The sequence below is a fragment of the Anomaloglossus baeobatrachus genome, unplaced genomic scaffold (assembly GCF_048569485.1).
Source record: "Anomaloglossus baeobatrachus isolate aAnoBae1 unplaced genomic scaffold, aAnoBae1.hap1 Scaffold_370, whole genome shotgun sequence".
In the NCBI taxonomy this organism is placed as follows: Eukaryota; Metazoa; Chordata; class Amphibia; order Anura; family Aromobatidae; genus Anomaloglossus; species Anomaloglossus baeobatrachus.
This window is the reverse complement of record NW_027443048.1, coordinates 274,687-302,627: the sequence shown is the minus strand read 5'-3', so window position 1 is coordinate 302,627 and position 27,941 is coordinate 274,687. Positions and strand designations below refer to the sequence as shown.

The 27,941-nt window shown below is 56.2% G+C and overlaps 1 protein-coding gene across 1 annotated transcript; it reads left to right on the top strand.

Moving 5' to 3' along the window:
- SLC5A6 (solute carrier family 5 member 6) lies at positions 1 to 27,941 on the top strand. Its single transcript, XM_075332556.1, has 13 exons — positions 1 to 50; positions 879 to 946; positions 1,334 to 1,488; positions 1,855 to 1,995; positions 2,215 to 2,344; positions 11,538 to 11,626; positions 12,865 to 12,977; positions 13,803 to 13,870; positions 14,657 to 14,743; positions 14,835 to 15,016; positions 15,198 to 15,301; positions 15,601 to 15,722; positions 22,512 to 27,941. The coding sequence occupies exons 1-13, from the start codon at positions 8 to 10 to the stop codon at positions 22,665 to 22,667; spliced, it is 1,458 nt and encodes a 485-aa protein (XP_075188671.1). The 5' UTR covers positions 1 to 7; the 3' UTR covers positions 22,668 to 27,941.

Genomic DNA, 27,941 nt, shown 5'->3' with positions numbered 1-27,941 from the left:
TATCTACATGGGGGTGGTCCTGTACGCTCCGGCCCTGGCCTTCAATGCAGGTAACTACCCAAACCCTTCCTCTTCCTTCCTTCCTTCCTTCCTTCCTTCCTTCCTTCCTTCCTTCCTTCCTTCCTTCCTTCCTTCCTTCCTTCCTTCCTTCCTTCCTTCCTTCCTTCCTTCCTTCCTTCCTTCCTTTTTTTTTCCTTCCTTCCTTCCTTCCTTTTTTTTTCCTTCCTTCCTTCCTTCCTTCCTTCCTTCCTTCCTTCCTTCCTTCCTTCCTTCCTTCCTTCCTTCCTTTTTTTTTTCCTTCCTTCCTTCCTTCCTTTTTTTTTTCCTTCCTTCCTTCCTTCCTTCATTTTTTTTTCTTTCCTTCCTTCCTTCCTTCCTTCCTTCCTTCCTTTTTTCCTTCCTTCCTTCCTTTCCTTTTTTTTTTCCCTTCCCTTCCTCTTTTTCTTCCCTTCCCTTCCTCTTTTTCTTCCCTTCCCTTCCTCTTTTTCTTCCCTTCCCTTCCTCTTTTTCTTCCCTTCCCTTCCTCTTTTTCTTCCCTTCCCTTCCTCTTTTTCTTCCCTTCCCTTCCTCTTTTTCTTCCCTTCCCTTCCTCTTTTTCTTCCCTTCCCTTCCTCTTTTTCTTCCCTTCCCTTCCTCTTTTTCTTCCCTTCCCTTCCTCTTTTTCTTCCCTTCCCTTCCTCTTTTTTTTTCTTCCCTTCCCTTCGTATTGGGTGTCTGGGCTCTGGGCTCCCCAGCAAGGAATTCTGGTCTGGGGGGCACGGCGCTGCGGCCCCTTTGTGCGTCCTGCGGGGGGCAGTGTCCGGTGCTGTGAAGGCGGCCCTGTTGGATGTAGCTCTCTCCTCTCCCAGCGTCACTCTTCTCTCTTCTTGCCCTTGCAGTGACCGGCTTCAGCCTCTGGGGGGTGGTGCTGACGATGGGCCTGGTCTGCACCCTGTACACCACGCTGGTAAGCTCCATGTGCTCGCGCTGACACCTCCGGTGACCTCTGCTCTAATGTCGCTCATGCTACATGTGCTCGCGCTGACACCTCCGGTGACCTCTGCTCTAATGTCGCTATGCTCCATGTGTAACTGTGAATGCATAAAGCCGCTGTTTAACCCTTCAGTGACCGGGCAGCATCTCTGGCCGTGGCTGCAGTATTATTCTTTCTCCTGCAGGTGGCGCCCTCGGGTGTCAGAGATGAGAACGCCACACTTATGGGAGTCGCCAATCACATGATCGCCTGGAGTCTGCGCGGCATAACGGCCTCCCTACCTGTCATCTCCTGCCCCCCTCCCCTGGCAGCGCCCCCCTATCCGTCACTGACCATTATGTCCCCCTCCTCTCCGTGCAGGGTGGGCTGAAGGCGGTCATCTGGACAGACGTCATCCAGACCCTGGTGATGTTCGCAGGGCAGCTGGCGGTCATCATCGTCGGCACGGCCAAGGTGGGCAGCATCCAAGAAGTGTGGGACATAGCGCTGCAGAATAACAAGATCTCCGGGATAAAGTGAGTCCTGCAGCCTGCACCGACACACTGTAACGACACGCCCCAGGATCACCGCTCCTGCCCATCTGTGCTGCTGTCAGGTGGAATTAGATAGATGGACACAGGCGAGCCCACCCTACCGCTACCCGACCATCACACAGGGGTGCAGGAATAGTGCTCCCCAGACGCTGCAGTCCGGACGGGGGGGCTCAGGGCATCGCAGTATAGACTGTAGCATTGTGTGAAGATGGACGCCTGTAGGGGGACCACACCATCAGAGGGTCCGACAACCCACAGTATACATAGGTTGTCAGCTGATCCACTGGGGTTGGCATAGAGACGTTTATCCGGCCCGATCCTCGCTGATCTGTACCATTCTTATTGCAGCTTTAACCCGGACCCATTTGTGCGGCATTCTGTGTGGTCTCTGGGCATCGGCGGCATTTTCCTAATGTTATCCTTGTACGGGGTGAACCAGGCGCAAGTCCAGAGATACCTCAGCTCCCGGACAGAGAAAGCAGCCATAATGTAAGTAGGAATGCTCCAGAGCTGCGCTCACTATTCTGCTGCTGGAGCAGTCACTGTGTACATACATTACCTCCTGTATTATACTCCAGAGCTGCACTCGCTATTCTGCTGGTGCAGTCACTGTGTACATACATTACATTACTGATCTTGAGTTACCTCCTGTATTTATACTCCAGAGCTGCACTCGCTGTTCTCCTGACTCCCGGCTTCCTCCCCCAGGTCGTGTTACGCGGTGTTCCCCTGCCAGCAGCTGGTGTTGGCGCTGGGCTGTCTGACCGGGCTGGTGATGTTCGCTTACTACCAGAAGCATCAGATCCAGAACCCAGAGATGATTGCCGTCCCAGACCAGGTGAGCCCCCGCCGCCTGCCACGGTGGTCTCTGCTATGTCTATATCCTGGCTGTACCATCCAGCATTTGGTCCGATACAGGATTGTGAGGTAAATCCGGAGATATGACGATAAATCATGACATTCAAGTCATGTCAGGAAGCCCCCTCCTGGTGTCACCCCCCCCCCCTTCCCTTCACACAACTGGTTTAGCAACAAATCCATGGCCATGTCCTGTGATATGGAAATGAGGTGGCTTAGGGACAATGGACACAGGATGACTCCCTGCCGTCACCCTGTAGTGGGGGCTGCTAGCTAGTTAGCAAGGCTATGGAAATAGCCAGACAGAACGACTCCAGTAAAAAATGGTTCATATCTCGCAAGCCATATTTCCGATAAATATGGCAACCATAAAAATGGTGTCTCCGCATGTGGACGATGCCGGCACCCCCTTTTTATGGGAGCAGGACATTGGGAAATGCCCCAGGCGTGATATCAGCCAATGGGGAACTGGCAGACAGGTCATGAGTCCCCTCGTTCTGTAGCTAAATTCATAACTGTCACAATGAGAGCATTGGCGTCCGCCTACGACGCTCCCAGGCCAAGTTATGGCCATATTCCATGTTGTGGATTTTGTCCATAACTCCAGCCAGGGGTGGAGCAGTGCTTCCCTGTGAGGTCACTAAGGTAGGAGGGGACCTGGATCTGCCCAGGTTGATAACCCTACTTCGGCCATTTTCCAGCGTTCTTCTGCTCGGGGGCCTGGTTGGGACAGACCTGTGAGAGAGTTCCTAGAAACCTGGTCTACAGCGCCCCCCTGTGGCCAGACGCACAAGGTAACTGATTGAATTACATACCTGTTTGTAAACCATGCTTTATTTGTAACTGTACTCTGACATATGTATATTCTGTAGATTCCCTATTGTATATATTGTAGTTTCTAGTGTGCTTTAGGCGATTAAATTATATAATTAATCTTGGGCTGTTCTGTTATCTCGATCTTGAATCCCACGTCTGTGTGTTCGGCTAATAGTTACCGTGAAGCGGTTGGTGGCAGCGAGTTGTGCCAAGGATTATTGTGGGGAGGCCAGTGAGATTCGGGAAGATATTATATATTCCGCCCGCGGAGGTCGGGGGAATATATACCCTACTCTCACCGGGGACCCTTCAATAATCGGCATAAGTAGTATAGCGGCCTCCTTGCTTATTGTCGGGCAATTCCATAATTGGCCTGACTATAAGAGGGGCGCTAGAGAGCGCGTCACGTGCTCTGTCTGTCGGTCAGGAGGTATAAAGTAGGGGTGACCCCCACTTGTTACCCCCCGATTGTGACGTACTGGTAGCCAGCGCGGGGGATTTCTGAGTGACCCCCCCCGGTGGTTTGTGACATATTGGTGGCATAGCGGTGGGATCGAGATAATAGTGTGTGTGAGTGTGAGACCCATACTCCCAGACACTAAAGACTGCCTGCAGCAGCTGTGGCTGCTGGGGTCTTCAGACTAGCTCAACACTAGAGTGTCAGAGTGCAGATACTGTAAGGTGTGTGGAGGCATCAGGTGTCAGTTCTGTGTCAGTGACCAAAAGTCTGCAAGAATGGCTGAGAGCACCAGGAGCAAAGCCAAAGGAATGGCCGATGCTCAGGCCAGAGACGATGAGGAGGTTGTCCACGAGTCCTCCAGGAGCCCGACGCCAGAGAACAGCTCTGCAGAGGACATCGCACAACCTTGCACTGCTGGACAAGATGAGGAGGAGCCCGCCCAAGGTTCCTCAACGAGCCAGATGCCAGCCCTCCGCTCTGCAATGGACAGTGAAGCACCAGGCTCCGCAGCGGGCCGCAGATCACCACGTGCCATTCCACCGAGCCTGGGAGGCTCGGATAGCCTTCTTCAAATGGCTATGGCCCTACTCCAGGCTGGAGACCGGGAGGGCTACCAGGCACTCCTGGCAGAGCGCAGGGCAGCGTGTGAGGCTGAGGCTGCAGAGCGGCAGGCAGCGCGTGAAGAGCGCCAGGCAGAGCGTGACTACCAGCTGCAGCTAGCTCAGCTCCGGCCCTCATCAGCCGCACGTGACCTTCAAGACACCAAACTTCCAAAGGTCCGTGTTGAGGACTTCCCAGTGCTGGAGAAGGATGGAGACTTGGACTCTTTCTTGACTGCTTTTGAACGGACTTGCTTGCAGCACCATCTGAACAAGGACCAGTGGGCCAAATACCTGACCCCCCGTTTAAGGGGTAAGGCCCTGGATGTCCTTGGGGACTTGCCTGCTGAGGCAGATCAGGGCTACGACACCATCAAGCGGGCCCTGATCCAACAGTACAACCTCACTCCAGAGTCTTACCGCAAGAAGTTCCGGAGCCTACAGAAGGGACCAAAGGACTCCTGGGCTGACCACCGGCGGGCACTTGCCCGAGCTGCCGACCACTGGACCCAAGGCCTGCAGCTTTCCACCGGACCGGAGATCCTGGACTTGTTCATCACGGAGCAACTCTTGTGGAACTGCCCTGAGGATCTCCGCCAGTTCATCCGAGACCAGAAGCCAAAGGGGTCCACGGCTACAGCTGCCCTTGCCGATGACTACACCAACAACCGGGCCCCTGAGGCCAGGAGAGCGGCCACCAGCAGCACCTGGAGAGGGGGTAAGATGAATTCTGCGACTGCCCCACCTGCCCCTAGACTGCAGGGGGTGTCCCCCTCAACTCCCCTCTCCAGGCCCGTGGCGGAACCAAGACGGTGCCACCAGTGCAACCTACCTGGACACTTCAAGGCCATGTGCCCTCAGCGTCCCAAGGCCCCGGCTCCGTCCCCGTCCCAAGGGCCGCCCAAGGTGTATTGTGTGGGTGGGGGTGGTGGTAGGTCCCTGGACAGCTTCCAACCTGTCACCGTCGGCCGGTCTGTGACCATAGGACTGCGAGACAGCGCCTCGGAGGTGACTCTGGTGCGGCCTGAGATGGTGTCCCCCCAAGACTTGATCCCTGGAAAAACCCTCGCTGTCTCCGGGATTGGAGGCACTGACCCGGCGCTGCCTGTTGCTGACATTTATGTGGACTGGGGCGCAGGGCGGGGGGTGAGGGAGGTGGGGGTAACTGATCGGATCCCTGCAAACGTGCTACTTGGGACAGATTTGGGGCAGATAACCTCCCAGTTTGGGCCCCAACCAAGGGCTGAACCTTCAGCCCGTACTGACATGACTCCTAACAATGTTAATGTGTTATCTATGAATGATGTAAGGGAGGAGGGAGTGAACTCTGATATTTCTGCTTGCATAGACACCATAGACACACACACAGCTGCAGCTGTGACAGGGGAGGGGGTCAGAGAAAGGTGTGACAATGCCTCTACAAGTAACCAGCCTGTGAGCTGGGATCTGCTGCCCTCTGCAGGGATAAGCAGAGAGCAGGGTGCTGCAGGGGGAGGACCAGTGTGTGGGGTGGGGGCTACCACAGCAAATGTGGGGTCCCCAGAGATTTCACAGCGGGGTTCTGTTGCTGCAGGAGGGGAACAGGCAGGTGAGATTGGGGCCAGTCCAGGAGCGGAAGGGCTCCCAGGTAAGATCTCGGTGCATGGTTCCCCCACAACCGGGGTGTCAGGAAGCCAGGTAGGTCTGCCTGAACCGGCGACTTGGTCAGGAACGGAGGAGGAGCAGGCACGACCCACGGTCGCAGCGGCTGTGGCCGCTGTCACCCGCAGTGGGAGTGCTGGAAGCCAAGGGGCCTCCCGGAGGTCCGATAGCTCTTCCCCTTCTGACCAAGTGGCAGCCGAGTCCGGTGGAGGCCAGGACACAGGTCCCGGGGTACTGACTGAAGATGTGACAGTCTCGTCGATTCTGGCCACATCTAGTCAGGAGTTTCAGGCAGCGTTAGAAGCTGACGACAGCCTGAAAGCTCTTAAGGAGCAGGCGGCCCAGCCTCCCTCGGACTCGGACCCGGAGCGAGTGGTCTGGGACCAAGGACGGCTGTACCGGGCCACGGTCCAGCAGGGTTCACCGGAGGCGTGGCCCAGGGACCGACAGTTAGTGGTACCCTATCCGTTCCGGACGGAGTTGTTGCGGATCGCACATGAGATTCCGATGGCCGGACACCTAGGGATCGCTAAGACCAAGGCCAGGTTAAACCAGCATTTCTACTGGCCAAAAATGGGGGCCGATGTGGCTGCCTACTGCCGTTCGTGTGAAACCTGTCAGAGAGTGGGGAAGGCGGGGCCACACCCCAAAGCCCCACTAGTATCTCTGCCAATCATCGATGAGCCTTTCAGGAGGGTGGCTGTGGATCTGGTCGGCCCGCTGGCCATCCCCAGCAGCTCCGGGAAACGCTTCATACTGACGGTAGTGGACTATGCCACCCGGTACCCAGAAGCAGTGGCCTTGTCGTCCATTCGGGCTGACAAGGTGGCCACCGCATTGCTGGAGATTTTCTCCCGAGTGGGTTTTCCCCAGGAAATGCTCACTGACCGGGGGACCCAGTTCATGTCCCAGCTGATGGAGGCCCTCTGTAAGCAAGTCCAGGTGCGACATCTGGTGGCCAGCCCGTACCATCCACAGACTAATGGCCTGTGCGAGCGGTTCAATGGCACCTTAAAGCAGATGCTTAAGATGTTGGTCGACTCCCATGGGCGTGACTGGGAGCGGTATCTCCCACACCTGTTATTTGCTTACCGGGAGGTTCCACAGGCCTCAACAGGATTCTCACCGTTTGAGCTCCTGTACGGGCGACGTGTGCGGGGCCCCCTGGCTCTGGTGAAAGAGGCTTGGGAAGGGGATTTGGCCACCCCTGGAGTGTCGGTTATCGAGTATGTCATGCGCTTCCGGGACAAAATGCAGGCCTTGACGCAACTGGTACACGACAATATGGCTCAAGCCCAGGCCGATCAGAAGCGTTGGTACGACCAGAACGCTTGTGAGAGGACCTACCAAGTGGGTCAAGAGGTGTGGGTACTGGTCCCCGTACCACAGGACAAGCTTCAGGCAGCCTGGGAAGGCCCATACCTCGTGTACCAGCAGCTCAACCCTGTGACGTACCTGGTCACCCTGGACCCTGCCCGTGGAAGGCGGAAGCCCTTCCATGTGAACATGATGAAGGCACATCATGAGCGGGAGGCATGTGCACTCCCTGTGTGCAACCTGCCCGAGGAGGGAGAAGCGGAAACCCTCCTGGATATGCTAGCCCAGGTTAGGGCAGGCGGATCCATTGAGGATGTGGAGGTTGGCCACCAGCTCTTGGAGGACCAACGGTCCCAGCTGTGGGCCACCCTACACCCCTTCCGGGGGTTGTTTACCAACCAGCCCGGAAGGACTGACTTGGCTGTCCATCACGTGGACACTGGGGATCATCCCCCGATCCGGCGTTCAGCATATCGGGTCTCCCTGGAGGTGCAGCAACACATGCGCCAGGAGATTGACGAGATGCTGAAGCTGGGGGTGATCCAGGCATCCAACAGCGCTTGGGCCTCGCCTGTAGTCCTCGTCCCCAAGAAGGACCGAACCACGCGGTTCTGCGTGGACTACAGGGGGCTCAATGCTGTCACGGTCGCCGATGCGTACCCAATGCCACGCATCGATGACCTGCTCGATCAGTTGGCCGGGGCTCAGTACCTGACCATCATGGATCTGAGCCGGGGATATTGGCAGATCCCCCTGACTCGCAAGGCCAGGGAACGCTCTGCCTTTATTACCCCATTTGGACTGTACGAGTCCACGGTGATGCCATTCGGGATGAGGAATGCCCCTGCCACTTTCCAGCGGATGGTCAACACCCTGCTCAAGGGACTTGAAGGGTACGCGGCCGCGTACCTGGATGACATTGCCGTCTTCAGTCCCACCTGGGAGGACCACCTAGAGCATCTAGCACAGGTGCTCAGGCGGATCCACCGGGCAGGTTTGACCATCAAGCCGGGAAAGTGTCAGCTGGCCATGAGCGAGGTCCAGTACCTCGGTCACCGGGTAGGCGGGGGAACACTGAAGCCCGAGCCTGAGAAAGTGGAGGCCATCGCATCCTGGCCCACCCCCAGGACCAAGAAGCAGGTGATGTCCTTCTTGGGGACCGCTGGGTACTATAGGAGGTTTGTTCCATGCTATAGTAGCCTGGCAAAGCCCTTGACGGACCTCACCAAGAAGAAGCTGCCCTCTGCAGTCGATTGGACAATGGACTGCGAGACAGCCTTCCGGGCCCTAAAGGACGCCCTGTCCAGCCCGCCCGTGCTACAGGCAGCCGACTTCACGCGGCCGTTTGTAGTACAGACCGACGCCAGTGACTTCGGCCTCGGTGCGGTGCTCAGCCAGGTGGACTCTGCGAGCCAAGAGCACCCAGTCTTGTACCTGAGCAGGAAGCTGTTACCAAGGGAAGTTGCCTATTCCACGATGGAGAAGGAGTGCCTGGCCATAGTGTGGGCCCTGCAGCGTCTGCAACCCTATCTATACGGGCGCCACTTCATCGTGGAGACGGACCACAATCCCCTCAGCTGGTTGCACACCGTCTCTGGGACGAATGGGCGATTGTTGCGATGGAGCCTTGCGCTCCAGCAATACAACTTCACCATTCGCCACAAAAGGGGCCGTGACCACGGTAACGCAGACGGGCTGTCCCGACAAGGAGAGGTCGCGGACGGGCGCACGGGGGAACACCGGAGTGTGCTGCCCCCTAGCGCCCTCAAAAGGGGGGAGGTGTGAGGTAAATCCGGAGATATGACGATAAATCATGACATTCAAGTCATGTCAGGAAGCCCCCTCCTGGTGTCACCCCCCCCCCTTCCCTTCACACAACTGGTTTAGCAACAAATCCATGGCCATGTCCTGTGATATGGAAATGAGGTGGCTTAGGGACAATGGACACAGGATGACTCCCTGCCGTCACCCTGTAGTGGGGGCTGCTAGCTAGTTAGCAAGGCTATGGAAATAGCCAGACAGAACGACTCCAGTAAAAAATGGTTCATATCTCGCAAGCCATATTTCCGATAAATATGGCAACCATAAAAATGGTGTCTCCGCATGTGGACGATGCCGGCACCCCCTTTTTATGGGAGCAGGACATTGGGAAATGCCCCAGGCGTGATATCAGCCAATGGGGAACTGGCAGACAGGTCATGAGTCCCCTCGTTCTGTAGCTAAATTCATAACTGTCACAATGAGAGCATTGGCGTCCGCCTACGACGCTCCCAGGCCAAGTTATGGCCATATTCCATGTTGTGGATTTTGTCCATAACTCCAGCCAGGGGTGGAGCAGTGCTTCCCTGTGAGGTCACTAAGGTAGGAGGGGACCTGGATCTGCCCAGGTTGATAACCCTACTTCGGCCGTTTTCCAGCGTTCTTCTGCTCGGGGGCCTGGTTGGGACAGACCTGTGAGAGAGTTCCTAGAAACCTGGTCTACAGCGCCCCCCTGTGGCCAGACGCACAAGGTAACTGATTGAATTACATACCTGTTTGTAAACCATGCTTTATTTGTAACTGTACTCTGACATATGTATATTCTGTAGATTCCCTATTGTATATATTGTAGTTTCTAGTGTGCTTTAGGCGATTAAATTATATAATTAATCTTGGGCTGTTCTGTTATCTCGATCTTGAATCCCACGTCTGTGTGTTCGGCTAATAGTTACCGTGAAGCGGTTGGTGGCAGCGAGTTGTGCCAAGGATTATTGTGGGGAGGCCAGTGAGATTCGGGAAGATATTATATATTCCGCCCGCGGAGGTCGGGGGAATATATACCCTACTCTCACCGGGGACCCTTCAATAATCGGCATAAGTAGTATAGCGGCCTCCTTGCTTATTGTCGGGCAATTCCATAATTGGCCTGACTATAAGAGGGGCGCTAGAGAGCGCGTCACGTGCTCTGTCTGTCGGTCAGGAGGTATAAAGTAGGGGTGACCCCCACTTGTTACCCCCCGATTGTGACGTACTGGTAGCCAGCGCGGGGGATTTCTGAGTGACCCCCCCCCGGTGGTTTGTGACAAGGATGATGGGGGCTATGTACCAGGATGATGGGGGCTATGTACCAGGATGATGGGGGCTATGTACCAGGATGATGGGGGTCATGTACCAGGATGATGGGGGTCATGTACCAGGATGATGGGGGTCATGTACCAGAATAATGGGGTTATATGGCATGATGGGAGCTAGGGGGCTATATACCAGGATGATGGGGGGGCTATGTACCAGGATGATGGGGGGGCTATGTACCAGGATGATGGGGGGGCTATGTACCAGGATGATGGGGGGGCTATGTACCAGGATGATGGGGGGGCTATGTACCAGGATGATGGCGCTATATGGCTTGATGGAAGCTATACACCAGGATGGGGGGAGGAGGGGGCAAGCTATACACTGAGGTGGGGGCTATACACCAGGATGGGGACATGATGGAGCCATATATATCAGGACATAGGCACTATGGGGGTCATATACCACGATGGGGGACATATTTACATATACATTTACATGGGGGACATTATTACACAATGAAGGGGGTTGGGAGCCAACTTGTATGTCTTTTATAGGAATTAAATGCTAAAATGGCCCACACATATGGGTGGGGGGAAGGGGCCCAGGCTAAAAACCTCTGCATCGGGGTCCATCAGACTCATGGCTGACTTACCCACAGCTTAGGTGGAGTGTTACTGTGCATTATATGAGGTCACGTATATACACACACCATATCACGAAAAACACACAGATCTTATACATTTCCTCCCTGCCCCTCTGTGTCCCCCTCCCCCGAGCTGTGATGTCACTGACGGTAACAAGAATAATGGGTGATTGTTGTATTATCCGCACTCTGCCTCCTGCACGTCTCTATATACTGACACAACTCCGCCATAATATATATATATATATATATATGTGTGTGTTTCCTACAAGTCACCCTATAAGATCTGAGCAATCTACAGTCGGTTACGTCAGGAAAGTTTCTTGTAGAAAATGTGGCTACATTTCGGGACTTATTCTACAGCCCCCCCAGCGGTGACCGTCCCCCGGATCTTATAGTAGACGGATAATGACGGGAGTTTCCTGATTATGTTCCGTGTCTGGAGCACTATTGATCGTTTAAAAGTTCTTCAAGGTTTTCTATTTCAATTTCTTTAATAATACTTCTTATTTCTTTCTTTGCTGATGTGATTTTGTTCTTTATAAACTTCAATCAGAAATATTGTCCCATTATGTGGCGGGCTGGATTAGTTTTGCGGGTTGTGCTCCGGTGGTGTCTGACTGTTCTGTGCTCTCCCGTGCAGATGGTGCTGTACTTCGTCATGGACATCCTGCAGGACGTGCCCGGGCTTCCTGGCCTGTTTGTGGCCTGTCTGTTCAGCGGAGCGCTCAGGTGAGGGAGAGTGGGCAGGGTGAGGCTGTACAGGGCAGGGCTAGGTGTGGCAAGTCTGGCAGGGCTGTACGGGGCAGGGCTGGCTTGGGCTGGGTTGGGTGTTACGGGGCAGGGCTGGATGGGGTAGGGCTATGTGTTACGGGGCAGGGCTGGATGGGGCTGGGTTGGGTGTTACGGGGCTGGGTTGGGTGTTATGGGGCTGGGTTGGGTGTTATGGGGCTGGGTTGGGTGTTATGGGGCTGGGTTGGGTGTTACGGGGCTGGGTTGGGTGTTACGGGGCTGGGTTGGGTGTTACGGGGCTGGGTTGGGTGTTACGGGGCTGGGTTGGGTGTTACGGGGCTGGGTTGGGTGTTACGGGGCTGGGTTGGGTGTTACGGGGCTGGGTTGGGTGTTACGGGGCTGGGTTGGGTGTTACGGGGCTGGGTTGGGTGTTACGGGGCTGGGTTGGGTGTTACGGGGCTGGGTTGGGTGTTACGGGGCTGGGTTGGGTGTTACGGGGCTGGGTTGGGTGTTACGGGGCTGGGTTGGGTGTTACGGGGCTGGGTTGGGTGTTACGGGGCTGGGTTGGGTGTTACGGGGCTGGGTTGGGTGTTATGGGGCTGGGTTGGGTGTTACGGGGCAGGGCTGGATGGGGCTGGGTTGGGTGTTACGGAGCAGGGCTGGATGGGGCTGGGATGGGTGTGACGGGGCAGGGCTGGATGGGGCTGGGTTGGGTGTTACGGGGCAGGGCTGGATGGGGCTGGGTTGGGTGTTACGGGGCAGGGCTGGATGGGGCTGGGTTGGGTGTTATGGGGCAGGGCTGGATGGGGCTGGGTTGGGTGTTACGGGGCAGGGCTGGATGGGGCTGAGTTGGGTGTTACGGGGCAGGGCTGGATGGGGCTGGGTTGGGTGTTACGGGGCAGGGCTAGATGGGGCTGGGTTGGGTGTTACGGGGCAGGGCTGGATGGGGCTGGGTTGGGTGTTATGGGGCAGGGCTGGATGGGGCTGGGTTGGGTGTTACGGGGCAGGGCTGGATGGGGCTGGGTTGGGTGTTACGGGGCAGGGCTGGATGGGGCTGGGTTGGGTGTTATGGGGCAGGGCTGGATGGGGCTGGGTTGGGTGTTACGGGGCAGGGCTGGATGGGGCTGGGTTGGGTGTGACGGGGCAGGGCTGGATGGGGCAGAGCTGGGTGGTGTTTCGGCAGATGTTTATGCTCCACCTCTCCTGAAACGCACTGTTAACCCTTCTCTCGCCCTCAGCACCATCTCCTCCGCCTTTAACTCTCTGGCGACGGTGACGATGGAGGACCTGATAAAGCCGCACCTCCCCAACATCACCGAGTCACGAGCGACGCTGCTCTCCAAGTGCCTGGGTAAGTGCGGGGAGCGGGGCCGGGTCCTCTACACAAGACATCGCTGTTGTTTAGTATTTACTGTTAACTTACAAGGGAAAAAAAATCTCTCTGCTCCTGGAAACCATCAGCAAGCAGGCCGAGCGCACCGTGTAGTCATGGGTTTAAGCTGTTCAGATCCTGCTTGCTGATGGTTTCCTGCAGTGGGAAAGGTTTATATAAAAAGTCATAATGATGCAGAAGTCTCCTTCACCCACATAGCAATGCAGGGTGGTCCGTCACTGAGGGGTGTGGAGGGGCAGGGGGGGCCTAGTTTTGGCCACGTTCTTCACTTTTCAGTCTGGTGCCAGGAGGAGTTGCTGAGGCCCCTGTGCAGACGTTCTTGCATCGTGTGTGCTCCATCCCTCCCCCGTGTGTCGGTCGCGCTGTTCTCCGCCCTCCCCCCCTCCATCCCGCGTGATGTAACGTACAGCGTATACTTTACAACTGTGCGGTAAACGCTCATGTCCTGCGCAGGTGCCCCGCCCACCGCGGACATGGCGGCCACACACAGTTTGAGGTATCCTGACTGACGCCCCACTGGATTCTGGGTATGAGAGCTCCACGTGGCGCCTGATGTCACTGTTACGTTTCCACCATTTCTTCATAGTCTTCATCACTGCACCCTCAGGCCAGCGTCCTCCACATCATCTGCCACCAGGGTCATCGGGGCCATCCTGCTTGTGGGGGTTGTAGTGTCCTGCTGCAGCCGTCAGTGCCCCCCTCGCCCTCCGCAGCAGCAGCGTCCATCCCCTCATACATCCCCCACCCCACCCCGGCCCGGTCTAACGTCCGCTCTCATTACAGCCCTGATGTACGGACTCCTCTGCCTGGGAATGGCCTACCTCTCCTCTCTGATGGGCTCCGTCCTGCAGGTGAGTGCCGCACCCCCGGGGGTAGGGGCCACAGCAGCACAGAGGATTTCAGGAGAGGAGCAGGGCTTCCAGCAGCACAGAGGATTTCAGGGGAGGAGCAGGGCTCCCCAGCAGCACAGAGGATTTCAGGGGAGGAGCAGGGCTCTCCAGCAGCACAGAGGATTTCAGGGGAGGAGCAGGGCTTCCCAGCAGCACAGAGCATTTCAGGAGAGAAGCAGGGCTTCCCAGCAGCACAGAGCATTTCAGGAGAGAAGCAGGGCTTCCCAGCAGCACAGAGCTTTTCAGGAGAGAAGCAGGGCTTCCCAGCAGCACAGAGCATTTCAGGAGAGAAGCAGGGCTTCCCAGCAGCACAGAGCATTTCAGGAAAGAAGCAGGACTCCCCAGCAGCACAGAGGATTTCAGGGGAGGAGCAGGTCTCCCCAGCAGCACAGAGGATTTCAGGGGAGGAGCAGGACTCTCTAGCAGCACAGAGGATTTCAGGGGAGGAGCAGGACTCTCTAGCAGCACAGAGGATTTCAGGGGAGGAGCAGGGCTCCCACAGCACAGAGGATTTCAGGGGAGGAGCAGGGGCTGCAGCAGCACAGAGGATTTCAGGAGAGGAGCTGTGCTGCCAGCAGCACAGAGATTTTCAGTGAGTGAGGTCTGGCATATTGCTGAAAACCCCTGATAATCTATTACTTTGCACGGCTGAGGGTTTGTAGCAGTCGCACCTTCCTCCAGGCTGTTGCACTGTGACGATCATGTTGTGATGGTGATGATGATGGGAGTTGTCTTCTTCCCCCGCAGGCCGCCCTCAGTATTTTCGGCATTGTTGGAGGACCGCTGCTCGGCATCTTCAGTCTGGGATTCTTCTTTCCCTTCACCAATTCCATTGTGAGTCTGACGCGTGAGCCTTCACTCACTCTCACACTCACTCTTTGCGTCTTGTGCGCCACCTCCCATTGTCTCCTTTCTGCCTCTGCAGGGCGCTGTCTCCGGTCTGGTGGCCGGACTGATCATGGCTTTCTGGATCGGCATCGGTAGTTTTGTGGACAGAATGGCGGCCACCAACTCCCCGCTTGTGAACATCACCAGCGCCCCGGATGTGGGGAACGTGACCACCACCGTGGTGACCACTCTGCTGACGTCTGCTACGGCCGCCAAAAGGTGAGAGAGCTAGGAGGACCCCGGCTGTAATGTGTATAATATATGCGGGTCTCCCGCTGTAGCTTAATGACAACTCTCAGCATTTTCTGCTGCCCTGGCTTGCTGGGAGTTGTAGTCCACCTGGGGCATCGATTCTTGGTGATATCCACCATACTTTGTATTTCCGCTTCTCTCCTTGCAGCCTGACCGGCCTGAAGAAGTTCCACGCCCTGTCCTACATGTGGTACAGTGCGCACAACTCCACCACCGTGGTCCTTGTGGGCATCATCGTCAGCCTGCTCACCGGTCAGTGCTGCACAAGAGCCTCCTAAATAAATAGGGGTCACAGCTGGGGGTTTGTCACAGTGTATACAATCCTGATACGGATGGAGATTTGTGCTGCTGATGTGTTTCGCTGTCAGAGAATGAAATCCATCATTTATATAGTCCATGTGCCCAAGAGCTGACCATCCATGTATCTTTTCCACATGGATCACTCCCACCGTCCTCATCCACTGTCGGTGTAGTTTTCGGGTGTGGGCACTAGGGTGATGCCGTGTGTACCCCATATCTGCAGCACTCACCCCCATATATCGATGTTTCAGGCCCGACGAAGGGTAGTGCCGTGGACCCCCGCACAGTGTACCTCGTCCTTCCCCGGCTGCTGTTCTTCCTGCCAGACAGATACAAGGAGCGGCTGAGGTTCGGGGTGCCGCACATTGCTGAGGTAGGGGAGCGTCACGCCACCAGGCTCTTAAAGGTACACTGCATTCTTGTTTTGTTTTATTTTCCTAGTGTCCTGGGGAGCGGAGGTTTCATCTACTCCAGGAACCGTCCTCTGTGTGCGGACATCTCTGTTCTTATTTTTATTAAATCTTAGACCTCAAAAGTGACATGGTTATCAAGAGGACTGGGGAGGTCACCCACTTCGGGGGTGGGACTAGAGGAGGACTGGGGAGGTCATCCAGTGTGAGGGCGGGACTAGAGGAGGACTGGGGAGGTCATCCAGTGCGAGGGCGGGACTAGAGGAGGAGTGGGGAGGTCACCCAGTGTGAGGGCGGGACTAGAGGAGGACTGGGGAGGTCACCCAGTGCGAGGGCGGGACTAGAGGAGGAGTGGGGAGGTCACCCAGTGTGAGGGCGGGACTAGAGGAGGACTGGGGAGGTCACCCAGTGCGAGGGCGGGACTAGAGGAGGACTGGGGAGGTCACCCAGTGCGAGGGCGGGACTAGAGGAGGACTGGGGAGGTCACCCAGTGCGAGGGCGGGACTAGAGGAGGACTGGGGAGGTCACCCAGTGCGAGGGCGGGACTAGAGGAGGACTGGGGAGGTCATCCAGTGCGAAGGCGGGACCAGAGATGACTGGGGAGGTCACCCAGTGCGAGGGCGGAGCTTATTTATTATTATAGCGCCATCAATTCCATGGCGCTTTACATGTGAAAGGGGTATACATAATAGGGACAAGTACAATAATCATAAACAGTACAAGACACAGACAGGTACACGAGGATAGAGGTCCCTCCTCGCGAGGACTCACATTCTACAAGGGATAGGTGAGGATACAGTAGGTTACGGTAGAGCTGATTGTGCGGCGCTGTATCAGACTGAGGGTTACGGCAGGTTGCAGGCTTGTCAGAAGAGGTGGGTCTTCAGGTTCCTTTTGAAGCTTGTTAAGGTAGGCGAGAGTCTGATGTGTTGTGGCAGAGCATTCCAGAGTATGGGGAGGCACGGGAGAAATCTTGGATGCGATGGTGGGAAGAGGAGATGAGAGGGGAGTAGAGAAGGAGATCTTGTGAGGATCTGAGGTTACGTGCAGGTAAGTACCGGGAGACGAGGTCACAGATGTAGGGAGGAGACAGGTTGTGGATGGCTTTGTAGGTCATGGTTAGGGTTTTGAACTGGAGTTGTTGGGCAATGTGAAGCCAGTGAAGGGATCGGCAGAGAGGAGAGGTCGGGGAGTAGCGGGGGGGAGAGGTGGATTAGCCGGGCACCATAGTTTAGAATAAATTGTAGGGGTGCGAGACTGCTGGAAGGGAGGCCACAGAGCAGGAGGTTGCAATAATCCAGGCGGGAGATAATAAAGGCATAGACTAGGGTTTTTGCAGCTTCTTGGGAAAGGAATGTTCGGATGCGGGAGATATTTTTGAGTTGGAGGCGGCAGGAGGTGAAGAGGGCTGGGATGTGTGGCTTCAAAGAGAGATCAGAGTCTAGGATTACTCCCAGGCAGCGAGCACGTGGCACTGGGGAGAGTGGGCAGCCATTGATATTGATGGATAGGTCAGGTGGGGGGTTGAGTGAGGAGGAGGAAAGACAATGAATTCTGTTTTGTCCATGTTCAGTTTTAGGAATCAACCAGAGAAGAAGGATGAAATAGCAGACGGGCATTGTGGGATTCTGGTTAGTTGGGAGGTGATGTCAGGTCCAGAGAGGTAGATCTGTGTGTCATCGGCATTGAGATGATACTGGAAGCCGTGGGACTCTATGAGCTGTCCCAGGCCGAAGGTATAGATGGAGAACAGCAGGGGTCCAAGAACTGAGCCTTGGGGGACCCTGACAGATAGGGGCGAGATGAGGAAGTGGTGTGAGAATGGGAGACGCTGAAAGTTCGGTCGGTTAAGAATGAGGAGATCCAAGATAGGGCCAAGTCTGTGATGCCCAGAGATGAGAGAATCTGTAGTAGAAGGGAGTGGTCTACTGTGTCAAAGGCAGAAGACCTAGTAACCGGCTTTGGCGGTTACTAGGTCGTTAGTGACTTTGGTCAGGGCAGTTTCAGTGGAATGATGCGGTCGGAAGCCAGATTGTAGCCGGTCAAAGAGAGAGCAGGAAGAGAGGTATGAGGACAATTCAAGATGGACATGCTGTTCCAGTAGTTTTGAGGCATGGGGAGAAGGGATATGGGGCGATAGTTTGACACAGAGGAAGGGTCTAGGGAGGGCTTTTTGAGGATAGGTGTGATGGAGGCATGTTTAAAGCATGAAGGGAATACACCGCTTGTTAGTGATAGGTTGAAGAGATGGGTTAGGGCTGGGATGAGGACTGCGGTGATGTTGGGGATGAGGTGCGATGGGAGCGGGTCCAGTGCACAGGTGGTTAGATGGGATCTTGAGAGTAGAGTGGAAAGTTGATCTTCTGTCATTGGCGGAGAAGCTGGATTTTGAGGAAGAAGGCTGAGTTGCTATGATGAGGGGCTGTGGTGATTGTGGGCCAAAGCTTGCTCTGATGTTGTCAATCTTCTGCTTGAACAAGGAGGTAAAGTCTTCAGCTGAGAGGAGAGGAGAGGGAGGTGGTGCCGGGGGACGGAGGAGAGGAGAGGGAGGTGGTGCCGGGGGACGGAGGAGAGGAGAGGGAGGTGGTGCCGGGGGACGGAGGAGAGGAGAGGGAGGTGGTGCTGGAGGACGGAGGAGAGGAGAGGGAGGTGGTGCTGGAGGACGGAGGAGACAGTTGAAAGTGAATAGCTGTTTAGGGTTGTGGGATAGAGAGGATATGAGGGATGAGAAGTAGGTTTGTTTTGCAGTAGTGAGTGCAGACTTGAAAGTGGTGAGGGACTCTTCATTGCATATAAAGTGCTCAGTGGAGTGAGACCTCTTCCATCTGCGCTCAGCAGTTCTGGAAGCCCGTCTTAGTTCTTTAGTCTGCCTCGTGTGCCAGGGTTGCCTGTTGATTGTGTGGGTTTTGGTGTGAGTGAGTGAGGGGGGGGGGGGGGGGGGGCGGCTGATTCGAGAGCTGCAGAGATTGTAGTGTTGTATAAAGTGGCAGCAGCATCTGCATTGTTTGAAGAAGCAATGTCTGCAAGAGGGAAAAGAGACTGAGAAAGTGCGTGTAAGTCAAGGTGATTGATATTTCTGCGAGGGTGTGAAAGTTTGTGGAGGGGGGGTTGCGTACTTGGAGAAGAGAGGGAAGAGAATGTGAGTAGGTTGTGGTCAGACAGGGGGAGAGGCGCGTTAGAGAGGTTAGATAGGGAACAGAGGCGAGTGAAGATGAGGTCCAGCGTGTGGCCATCTTTGTGAGTAGCTGCAGAGGACCATTGGGTGAGGCCGAAGGAGGAGGCGAGTGTTAGAAGTTTAGCGACAGATGAGTGGGAAGTGTCAATGGGGATGTTGAAATCACCCATGATGATGGTGGGGATGTCGGTGGAAAGGAAATGTAGTAGCCAGGTGGTGAAATGGTCAAAAAAGGCAGTGGCTAGCCCTGGAGGGCGGTAAATGACAGCCAGCTGAAGGTTGGAAGGGGCGTAGATGCGTATGGAGTGCACCTCAAAAGAGGGGAGAGTAACCGAGGGTGGTAGTGGAATTGGTGTAAAGGAGCATTGGTCGGACAGGAGCAAACCAACTCCTCTACCATATTTGTTACTGGGGCGGGGGGTGTGAGAGAGTTGGAGACCACCATAAGAAAGTGCAGCAGGAGAGGCCGTGTCAGAGGAGGTGAGCCGGGAGAGGCAGCGTCAGAGGGGGCGAGCCAGGAGAGGCTGTGTCAGAGGGGGTGAGCCAGGAGAGGCAGCGTCAGAGGGGGCGAGCCGGGAGAGGCAGCGTCAGAGGGGGCGAGCCAGGAGAGGCAGTGTCAGAGGGGGCGAGCCAGGAGAGGCAGCGTCAGAGGGGGTAAGCCAGGAGAGGCAGCGTCAGAGGGGGCGAGCCGGGAGAGGCAGCGTCAGAGGGGGCGAGCCGGGAGAGGCAGCGTCAGAGGGGGCGAGCCGGGAGAGGCAGCGTCAGAGGGGGCGAGCCGGGAGAGGCAGCGTCAGAGGGGGCGAGCCGGGAGAGGCAGCGTCAGAGGGGGCGAGCCGGGAGAGGCAGCGTCAGAGGGGGCGAGCCGGGAGAGGCAGCGTCAGAGGGGGCGAGCCGGGAGAGGCAGCGTCAGAGGGGGCGAGCCGGGAGAGGCAGCGTCAGAGGGGGCGAGCCGGGAGAGGCAGCGTCAGAGGGGGCGAGCCGGGAGAGGCAGCGTCAGAGGGGGCGAGCCGGGAGAGGCAGCGTCAGAGGGGGCGAGCCGGGAGAGGCAGCGTCAGAGGGGGCGAGCCGGGAGAGGCAGCGTCAGAGGGGGCGAGCCGGGAGAGGCAGCGTCAGAGGGGGCGAGCCGGGAGAGGCAGCGTCAGAGGGGGCGAGCCGGGAGAGGCAGCGTCAGAGGGGTCGAGCCGGGAGAGGCAGGGTCAGAGGGGGTGAGCCAGGAGAGGCAGGGTCAGAGGGGGTGAGCCAGGAGAGGCAGGGTCAGAGGGGGTGAGCCAGGAGAGGCAGGGTCAGAGGGGGTGAGCCAGGAGAGGCAGGGTCAGAGGGGGTGAGCCAGGAGAGGCAGGGTCAGAGGGGGTGAGCCAGGAGAGGCAGCGTCAGAGGGGGTGAGCCAGGAGAGGCAGCGTCAGAGGGGGTGAGCCAGGAGAGGCAGCGTCAGAGGGGGTGAGCCAGGAGAGGCAGCGTCAGAGGGGGTGAGCCAGGAGAGGCAGCGTCAGAGGGGGTGAGCCAGGAGAGGCAGCGTCAGAGGGGGTGAGCCAGGAGAGGCAGCGTCAGAGGGGGTGAGCCAGGAGAGGCAGCGTCAGAGGGGGTGAGCCAGGAGAGGCAGCGTCAGAGGGGGTGAGCCAGGAGAGGCAGCGTCAGAGGGGGTGAGCCAGGAGAGGCAGCGTCAGAGGGGGTGAGCCAGGAGAGGCAGCGTCAGAGGGGGTGAGCCAGGAGAGGCTGCGTCAGAGGGGGTGAGCCAGGAGAGGCAGCGTCAGAGGGGGTGAGCCAGGAGAGGCAGCGTCAGAGGGGGTGAGCCAGGAGAGGCAGCGTCAGAGGGGGTGAGCCAGGAGAGGCTGCGTCAGAGGGGGTGAGCCAGGAGAGGCTGCGTCAGAGGGGGTGAGCCAGGAGAGGCTGCGTCAGAGGGGGTGAGCCAGGAGAGGCTGCGTCAGAGGGGGTGAGCCAGGAGAGGCTGCGTCAGAGGGGGTGAGCCAGGAGAGGCTGCGTCAGAGGGGGTGAGCCAGGAGAGGCAGCGTCAGAGGGGGTGAGCCAGGAGAGGCAGCGTCAGAGGGGGTGAGCCAGGAGAGGCAGCGTCAGAGGGGGTGAGCCAGGTTTCAGTGATGGCGAGGAAGGAGAGTTTATTAGTGATGAAAAGATCATGAATGTAGGATAGTTTGTTGCAGACAGCGTGAGCGTTCCATAGAGCTACTGTTAGTGGGACTGGGGGAGCGGGGGCTGGTTGGATGGGTATGAGGTTAGAGAGGGTGCGGACATTTGTGTTAGAGTGTGGATGGCAGTTAGATGTGACAATAGGGATGTGGTGAGGAGGGCCGGGATTAGGAGAGATATCTCCAGCAGTGAGGAGAAGCAGAGAGAGTGTGAGTAGGTGGGAGCAGGAGAGGCCATGAGGTGTCGTGTGTGTCTGCAGACACAGGGTGAAATGTGGAGGAAAATATGTGAGGGGAAGGTGAGATGGGTGGGGAGGATGGAGGGATAGATGGGTGGGGAGGATGGAGGGGGAGATGGGTGGGGAGGATGGAGGGGGAGATGGGTGGGGAGGATGGAGGGGGAGATGGGTGGGGAGGATGGAGGGGGAGATGAATAGCTCATCACTGGGTGTAGGGATTAGAGGGGGAAGATAGAAAGTGAAGTAATATAGGGGTGAAAGTAAAAACACATATAAACATTGTTTACTTTGACTATGTATCCAGTTACCTTCTGGCCCAATTCGGGCCTAATTCATTTTCTGCACACTTAGGGATCCACACGACGACAGTGTGGTCCAGATATATAGTGTTAGCAAGACACTCAGGTGGATCACAGAAGGGAGGGGCTGGTGCTCTTCTTAATTACTTAAATCAAAGCTGAACCCACCTGTTGGATAGCATAGGCAGAGATAACAGGGGGTCATAAAGAAAAATGAGAATGGGGGTTCATGGAGTGGTCACTAACAGACATACCAATTGCACAGAAAGCAGGGTACACAAGGACTAGAGAGGACTGGGGAGGTCACCCAGTGCGAGGGTGGGACTAGAGAGGACTGGGGAGGTCACCCAGTGCGAGGGCGGGACTAGAGAGGACTGGGGAGGTCACCCACTGCGACGGTGGGACTAGAGAGGACTGGGGAGGTCACCCAGTGTGAGGGCGGGACTAGAGGAGGACTGGGGAGGTCACCCAGTGCGAGGGTGGGACTAGAGAGGACTGGGGAGGTCACCCAGTGCGAGGGTGGGACTAGAGAGGACTGGGGAGGTCACCCAGTGCGAGGGCGGGACTAGAAGAGGACTGGTGACGTCACACTTGCGGCGGGGCTGTTTGTGGAATTGGTGCCGTCACGGGCGGCGGGGCTGTTTGTAGGGCTGGTGACGTTACAGGCGGCGGGGCTATTTGTAGGACCGGTGACGTCATACAATGAGGGGAAAGACTCGCAGTTTTCAGTTCCTTCTCCCCCATTACAGCTGCGGTAATTTCTCCTGTATGGCTCCAGTGCGCATAAGCCTGTGTCACACCCAGAGCTGCACACCCTTGATGTTTGTCTCCAGTACTGCCTGTGATATACCCGTGCACCTGATCTTCCTCGGCTCCTCACCCTGTCCTCTCTCTCCAGGATCAGCCGGTCTCCAGTGCGGAGGAGAAGTCCTGCAATGGTTTCCTCAACGGAAGAACGAAAGGCGCGGAGAAAGACGACACGGAGGAGAACTTGTGCGGCTTCTCCCGTCCGGGCGGGGAACATTCATACATTGTCCAGGAAACCTCCCTGTGACAGAACATGTGGGAGCGGCCGGTCCGTCCCCCGAGGAGCTCCACGCCCTGCCCTGTGATGTTTGGCCTTCCAGGACCTCGGAGTGGAGGATGTTGGGTGTTATGCCCCCGTCCATCGCATCCGTCTACGTCTTGTGCTCCTCGTCCTAAATCGTTAAGACTTTGGGCCCCGATGTGATGGGGGGATTCTGCGAGTTGGTCCGATCTTGATCTTGCTGCTAGTGTTTATTAGAGATGGTCTTACAGGTCGTGACTTCACCTTAAAGGGGAGCACGTCACCGGGTCTGCCCTCTTAAAGGGGCTTCTCCTATCTTCCTCTGATTTTAAGTGGGGCCGGTACAGTTGTGTCCTCCGCTCCCACCGTGCCGTGGTCAGTATTTCATCCTGGTGCTGTGTTCCCTTTAAAGAGAAAGATAATGTCTGATCTCCCCACCCCCCGATGGGACATGTTGTGAGCCCACCAGTCGTGCTGATCATGGTCCCGAGCTGGACTCGGGCTTTTCTCTCATGACTTTATACTGTTATTCTGGCCAGTGCCATAATCCTCGTTCTCACACTGATTCGTGGATCATGATTCTTTCTTAAAGGGGCGGTCCAGGCTGTGAGGGGTTGGCTTTTCTCGTTCATGTATGACCTATTTGGCCACGTGCCTCCCATTATCTGTATTTTTGGGACTCTTATACCTTCCTCTGCCCCTCCTGGGTGTGCACACTGGTGCTGATTAGCATAGGCCCTGCCCCTGAGTGACCTGTTTTGTGAGACCCGCCCATGAGCAACACAATAGTTAGAAGATCTGGTTTCTCGATCTGTCGACCTCTATTCGGATCCGATCTTCCCTCGGCGTTTGCTTGTGGTCTGGTCTGGAATCTGATGAGGTCAAAATACAAAACAATGGTGCACGTCACAAAATTTGGGGGCCGCCACCACTTATTTGTGGTTAGAATACAGCCAATTGTTTGTATTCTGACATTTCAGCGGCTCTATAATAGTTTTCCTGGCTCGTCAAGATCTCTGCTTGCTGTCAGTGAATTTGAACATTCGCCTTTGATGAGCTCAATGCTGAAACGCAAAGTCTGTTCTCAGCAGAGGGTTTGTTACAATGGGTAAGAATCAGCAAAACTCCTTCCAAGGAAGGATTGGCGGTCATAAGAATGGAGAATGTGTCCATCCCCTGACAGCAAGCAGAGCTCTTAACGATGGTGAGGAACTGGTCCCCACAGCCAGTTACAGGGGAGCGTTTGTGGTCAGCTCTCATCTTGCAGCTTGGGATGTAACTGGAGCGTCTTCCCTATTCTGTTGCTGTCACTACATTTCAATGCTCGACACCAGAGAGGGAACATACAGGACCCCGGAGCAGATCAGAACTATGAATACAGCTCTGGAGGTGTCTGGAGTAGGAGGTATTATCCTTTTAATCATGCGCCCCCCCTTCCCGTGGCCTTGGGTTATGGCTGAGCTGTGACGCCGCAGGAGCTCCCGACTTTCTTGTCTCATTGGTCAGATTTTCGGTGCCAAATGTGAGCCGATCCCCATCCCAAGCTGTGAGAATATAAAGATCCGCTCTTCGCCTTATTGAATATCTTCACTGGTCGTCGGTGGGGCAGAGCGCGTCCTCTGCCTGACCGGCGCCCTTTTGAAGATTTTTTTTTTTTTTTCCAACATGTGGTCCACAAGGTCCAGTCGTGGCCCATTATTTTTCCTTTCCCTTTCTGCTTTGGCATTTTCCGGAACTCAGCCAATGTTTCCTGGTTAATCACAGCCTGTGGACGACGACCTGCGATACTTCACGTGGTCCTGACATAGGTTAAAGAGCTGCTGAGTTCATTTCAGTCGGATGATCGGCTGTCACTACTCCTTTCCAGCTGAATGCGCACAATTTCTGAAGACTCCTTTATCCAAATCTTTTAATCACCGAGGCCTGAAAAATCCTTTCGGACTGGTCATGGAGGTCCCGAAACACTAAAACACTTTTTTTGGGGGACTAAACTCATATCGCCGCTCAAAAAGTGATAAAATAACGCAGCAGTGCCGTTCTTTACAGTTGTCTTTTTCCTCGTCATGCGCTGATTGTGACTCCTATCACGTCCTCTCCTCCAGTCACATCCAAAGCAAGAGCTACCGGTCTGGCGCCCTCCTGGGCGTCTGGCCCCCTCCTATGCGTGTGGCCCCTCCTGGGCGTCTGGCCCCCTCTTGGGTGCGTGGCCCCTCCTGAGCAACTGTCCCCCTCCTGGGCGTCTTTTCCCCCTCCTGGGCGTCTTTTCCCCCTCTTGGGCGTCTTTTCCCCCTCTTGGGCGTCTTTTCCCCCTCCTGGGCGTCTTTTCCCCCTCTTGGGCGTCTTTTCCCCCTCCTGGGCGTCTGTCCCCCTCCTGGGCGTCTGTCCCCCTCCTGGGCGTCTGTCCCCCTCTTGGGCGTCTTTTCCCCCTCTTGGGCGTCTTTTCCCCCTCCTGGGCGTCTGTCCGCAGTTTATCTACTCTGCCCGGATAGTGACGTGACCCAGGAGTTAACCTCCTCGACACCGGAACCTGCGGAAGTTTTACATGCAGCTTTGACTGTGACTGGAGTAGAAGACGTAAAGTAACGCTCTCATGCAAAAAAAAATTGTCCAAAATTTTCATTTTGTCTTTTTTGTAAGTCTTCCTCGGCCACCGGGGATTTGTGTAGAACGATAACCCCCGACCAATGAAAATTTTATTTGAGGTTTGTTAAATAATGCAAAATGTCGGAATTTTTTTTTCTCTCTCCATATTTTTGGAAACTTTTCTAATGGAGGATTGAGGAGCAGTGGAGATCATTGTATAATATAATGGACATGGTCTGGGAATAGTGAAATTTCGGAGGCTCCTTCATAGTAAATCATTCACTTTTTTTTGTACCAACGTCTGGTGCTGCAGTCACACCCAGAGCTGCATCCATTTACTATCCTTTTCACCTGCCGAGGCAGACCTGAAGCGACGTCGGCCCCGTGTGTGTCGGGGTGACTAGGGCACTGGGACCCCGGTGTAGCCGCCTGTCCGGATGCAGCTTCTTCGGCCCTAGGACCCCCAGTGTAGCCGCCTGTCCGGATGCAGCTTCTCTGGCGCTGGGCCCCCCGAGAAACCGCATGTCCAGATACAGCTTCTCCGGTGCTGGGACCCCCGGTGTAGCTGCCTGTCCGGATGCAGCTTCTCTGGCGATGGGACCCCCGAGAAGTCGCCTGTCCGAAAGGAGCTTCTCCGGTGCTGGGACCTTAGATGAGCCGCCTGTCTGGATGCAGCTTCTACGGCCCTAGGACCCCGGTGTAGGCGCCTGTCCGGATGCAGCTTCTCCGGCCCTAGGACCCCCGGTGTAGCCGCCTGTACGGATGCAGCTTCTCCGGCCCTAGGACCCCCGGTGTAGCCGCCTGTCTGGATGCAGCTTCTCCGGCCCTAGGACCCCCGGTGTAGCCGCCTGTCCGGATGCAGCTTCTCCGGCCCTAGGACGCCCGGTGTAGCCGCCTGTCCGGATGCAGCCTCTCCGGCCCTAGGACCCCCGGTGTAGCCGCCTGTCCGGATGCAGCTTCTCCGGCCCTAGGACTCCCGGTGTAGCCGCCTGTCCGGATGCAGCTTCTCCGACCCTAGGACCCCCGGTGTAGCCGCATGTCCGGATGCAGCTTCTTCGGCCCTAGGACCCCCAGTGTAGCCGCCTGTCCGGATGCAGCTTCTCTGGCGCTGGGCCCCCCGAGAAACCGCATGTCCAGATACAGCTTCTCCGGTGCTGGGACCCCCGGTGTAGCTGCCTGTCCGGATGCAGCTTCTCTGGCGATGGGACCCCCGAGAAGTCGCCTGTCCGAAAGGAGCTTCTCCGGTGCTGGGACCTTAGATGAGCCGCCTGTCTGGATGCAGCTTCTCCGGCCCTAGGACCCCGGTGTAGGCGCCTGTCCGGATGCAGCTTCTCCGGCCCTAGGACCCCCGGTGTAGCCGCCTGTACGGATGCAGCTTCTCCGGCCCTAGGACCCCCGGTGTAGCCGCCTGTCTGGATGCAGCTTCTCCGGCCCTAGGACCCCCGGTGTAGCCGCCTGTCCGGATGCAGCTTCTCCGGCCCTAGGACGCCCGGTGTAGCCGCCTGTCCGGATGCAGCCTCTCCGGCCCTAGGACCCCCGGTGTAGCCGCCTGTCCGGATGCAGCTTCTCCGGCCCTAGGACTCCCGGTGTAGCCGCCTGTCCGGATGCAGCTTCTCCGACCCTAGGACCCCCGGTGTAGCCGCATGTCCGGATGCAGCCTCTCCGGCCCTAGGACCCCCGGTGTAGCCGCATGTCCAGATACAGCTTCTCCGGCGCTGGGACCTCGGAGAAGCCGCCTGTCCGGATGCAGCTTCTCCGGCGCTGGGACCCCGGAGAAGCCGCCTGTCCGGATGCAGCTTCTCCGGCGCTGGGACCTCGGAGAAGCCGCCTGTCCGGATGCAGCTTCTCTGGTTTATATGCAGCTTTGGATGTGACTGGAGAATACACTGTGTGAGTCTGATTCTTTATATTAAAAGCGCAATTACTTTAAACTTCCATAAAAACGCAACAATACCCAAAATCCGGGCTGCGCACTGGGTGCCGCTCTCCAGGCCGCACAGGCCGTCCTGTTCCATGTCTGAGGACACGTGAAATTGGTGACCCGTGTCAGCGTTTCTTATGTTACTGGATTTGTGGCAAGGCGCACTCCACTACACACCTCGCCTGATTTCATAAAGACCAGCGTGGAAAAAAAAAATGACTCTCCTTCGTGACGGGAAGTTTTACCAGCTGCACAAGGGACTGCCTGTTCATTCAGCACAGACTTGTTTCTCCCAGAGGAAGTAGATAATGTGAGGGTATATTAATGTGAGCTCGGTGACTGATACATTTGTATCCTTTTCTATATATTATATATATGTGATCGTCGGGTCGTCCGTGCACCGGTCATGTCGCGGTCGGAGCTCTTCCCGAAGCGTCGGGAGGTCAGAGGTGGATGACCCCACCAGTGCACGCAGACCCCATTAATCCAGTGATGACCGCGTACCTGTGTATACAGTATATACCTGACATCATCTTGTATGATAATGAACCATTCGATTCTCTACAGTAACTACATGTTATTCTCTGTTCTAACTGGAAACCACCCCGACTGTGCCAAAGTGACGCCCGCCACCGCTCCGCGGCGTTTGTTGCACTGATTCCTGCAGATGTCGTTTTTTGTAACTTATGATTTTGAATTTTTTTTCTTTTTTTTTGTAAATTCTTGGTCTGTGACGTCATTCCAGGGTCTGATGATGTAATAATAAAGTCTCTACA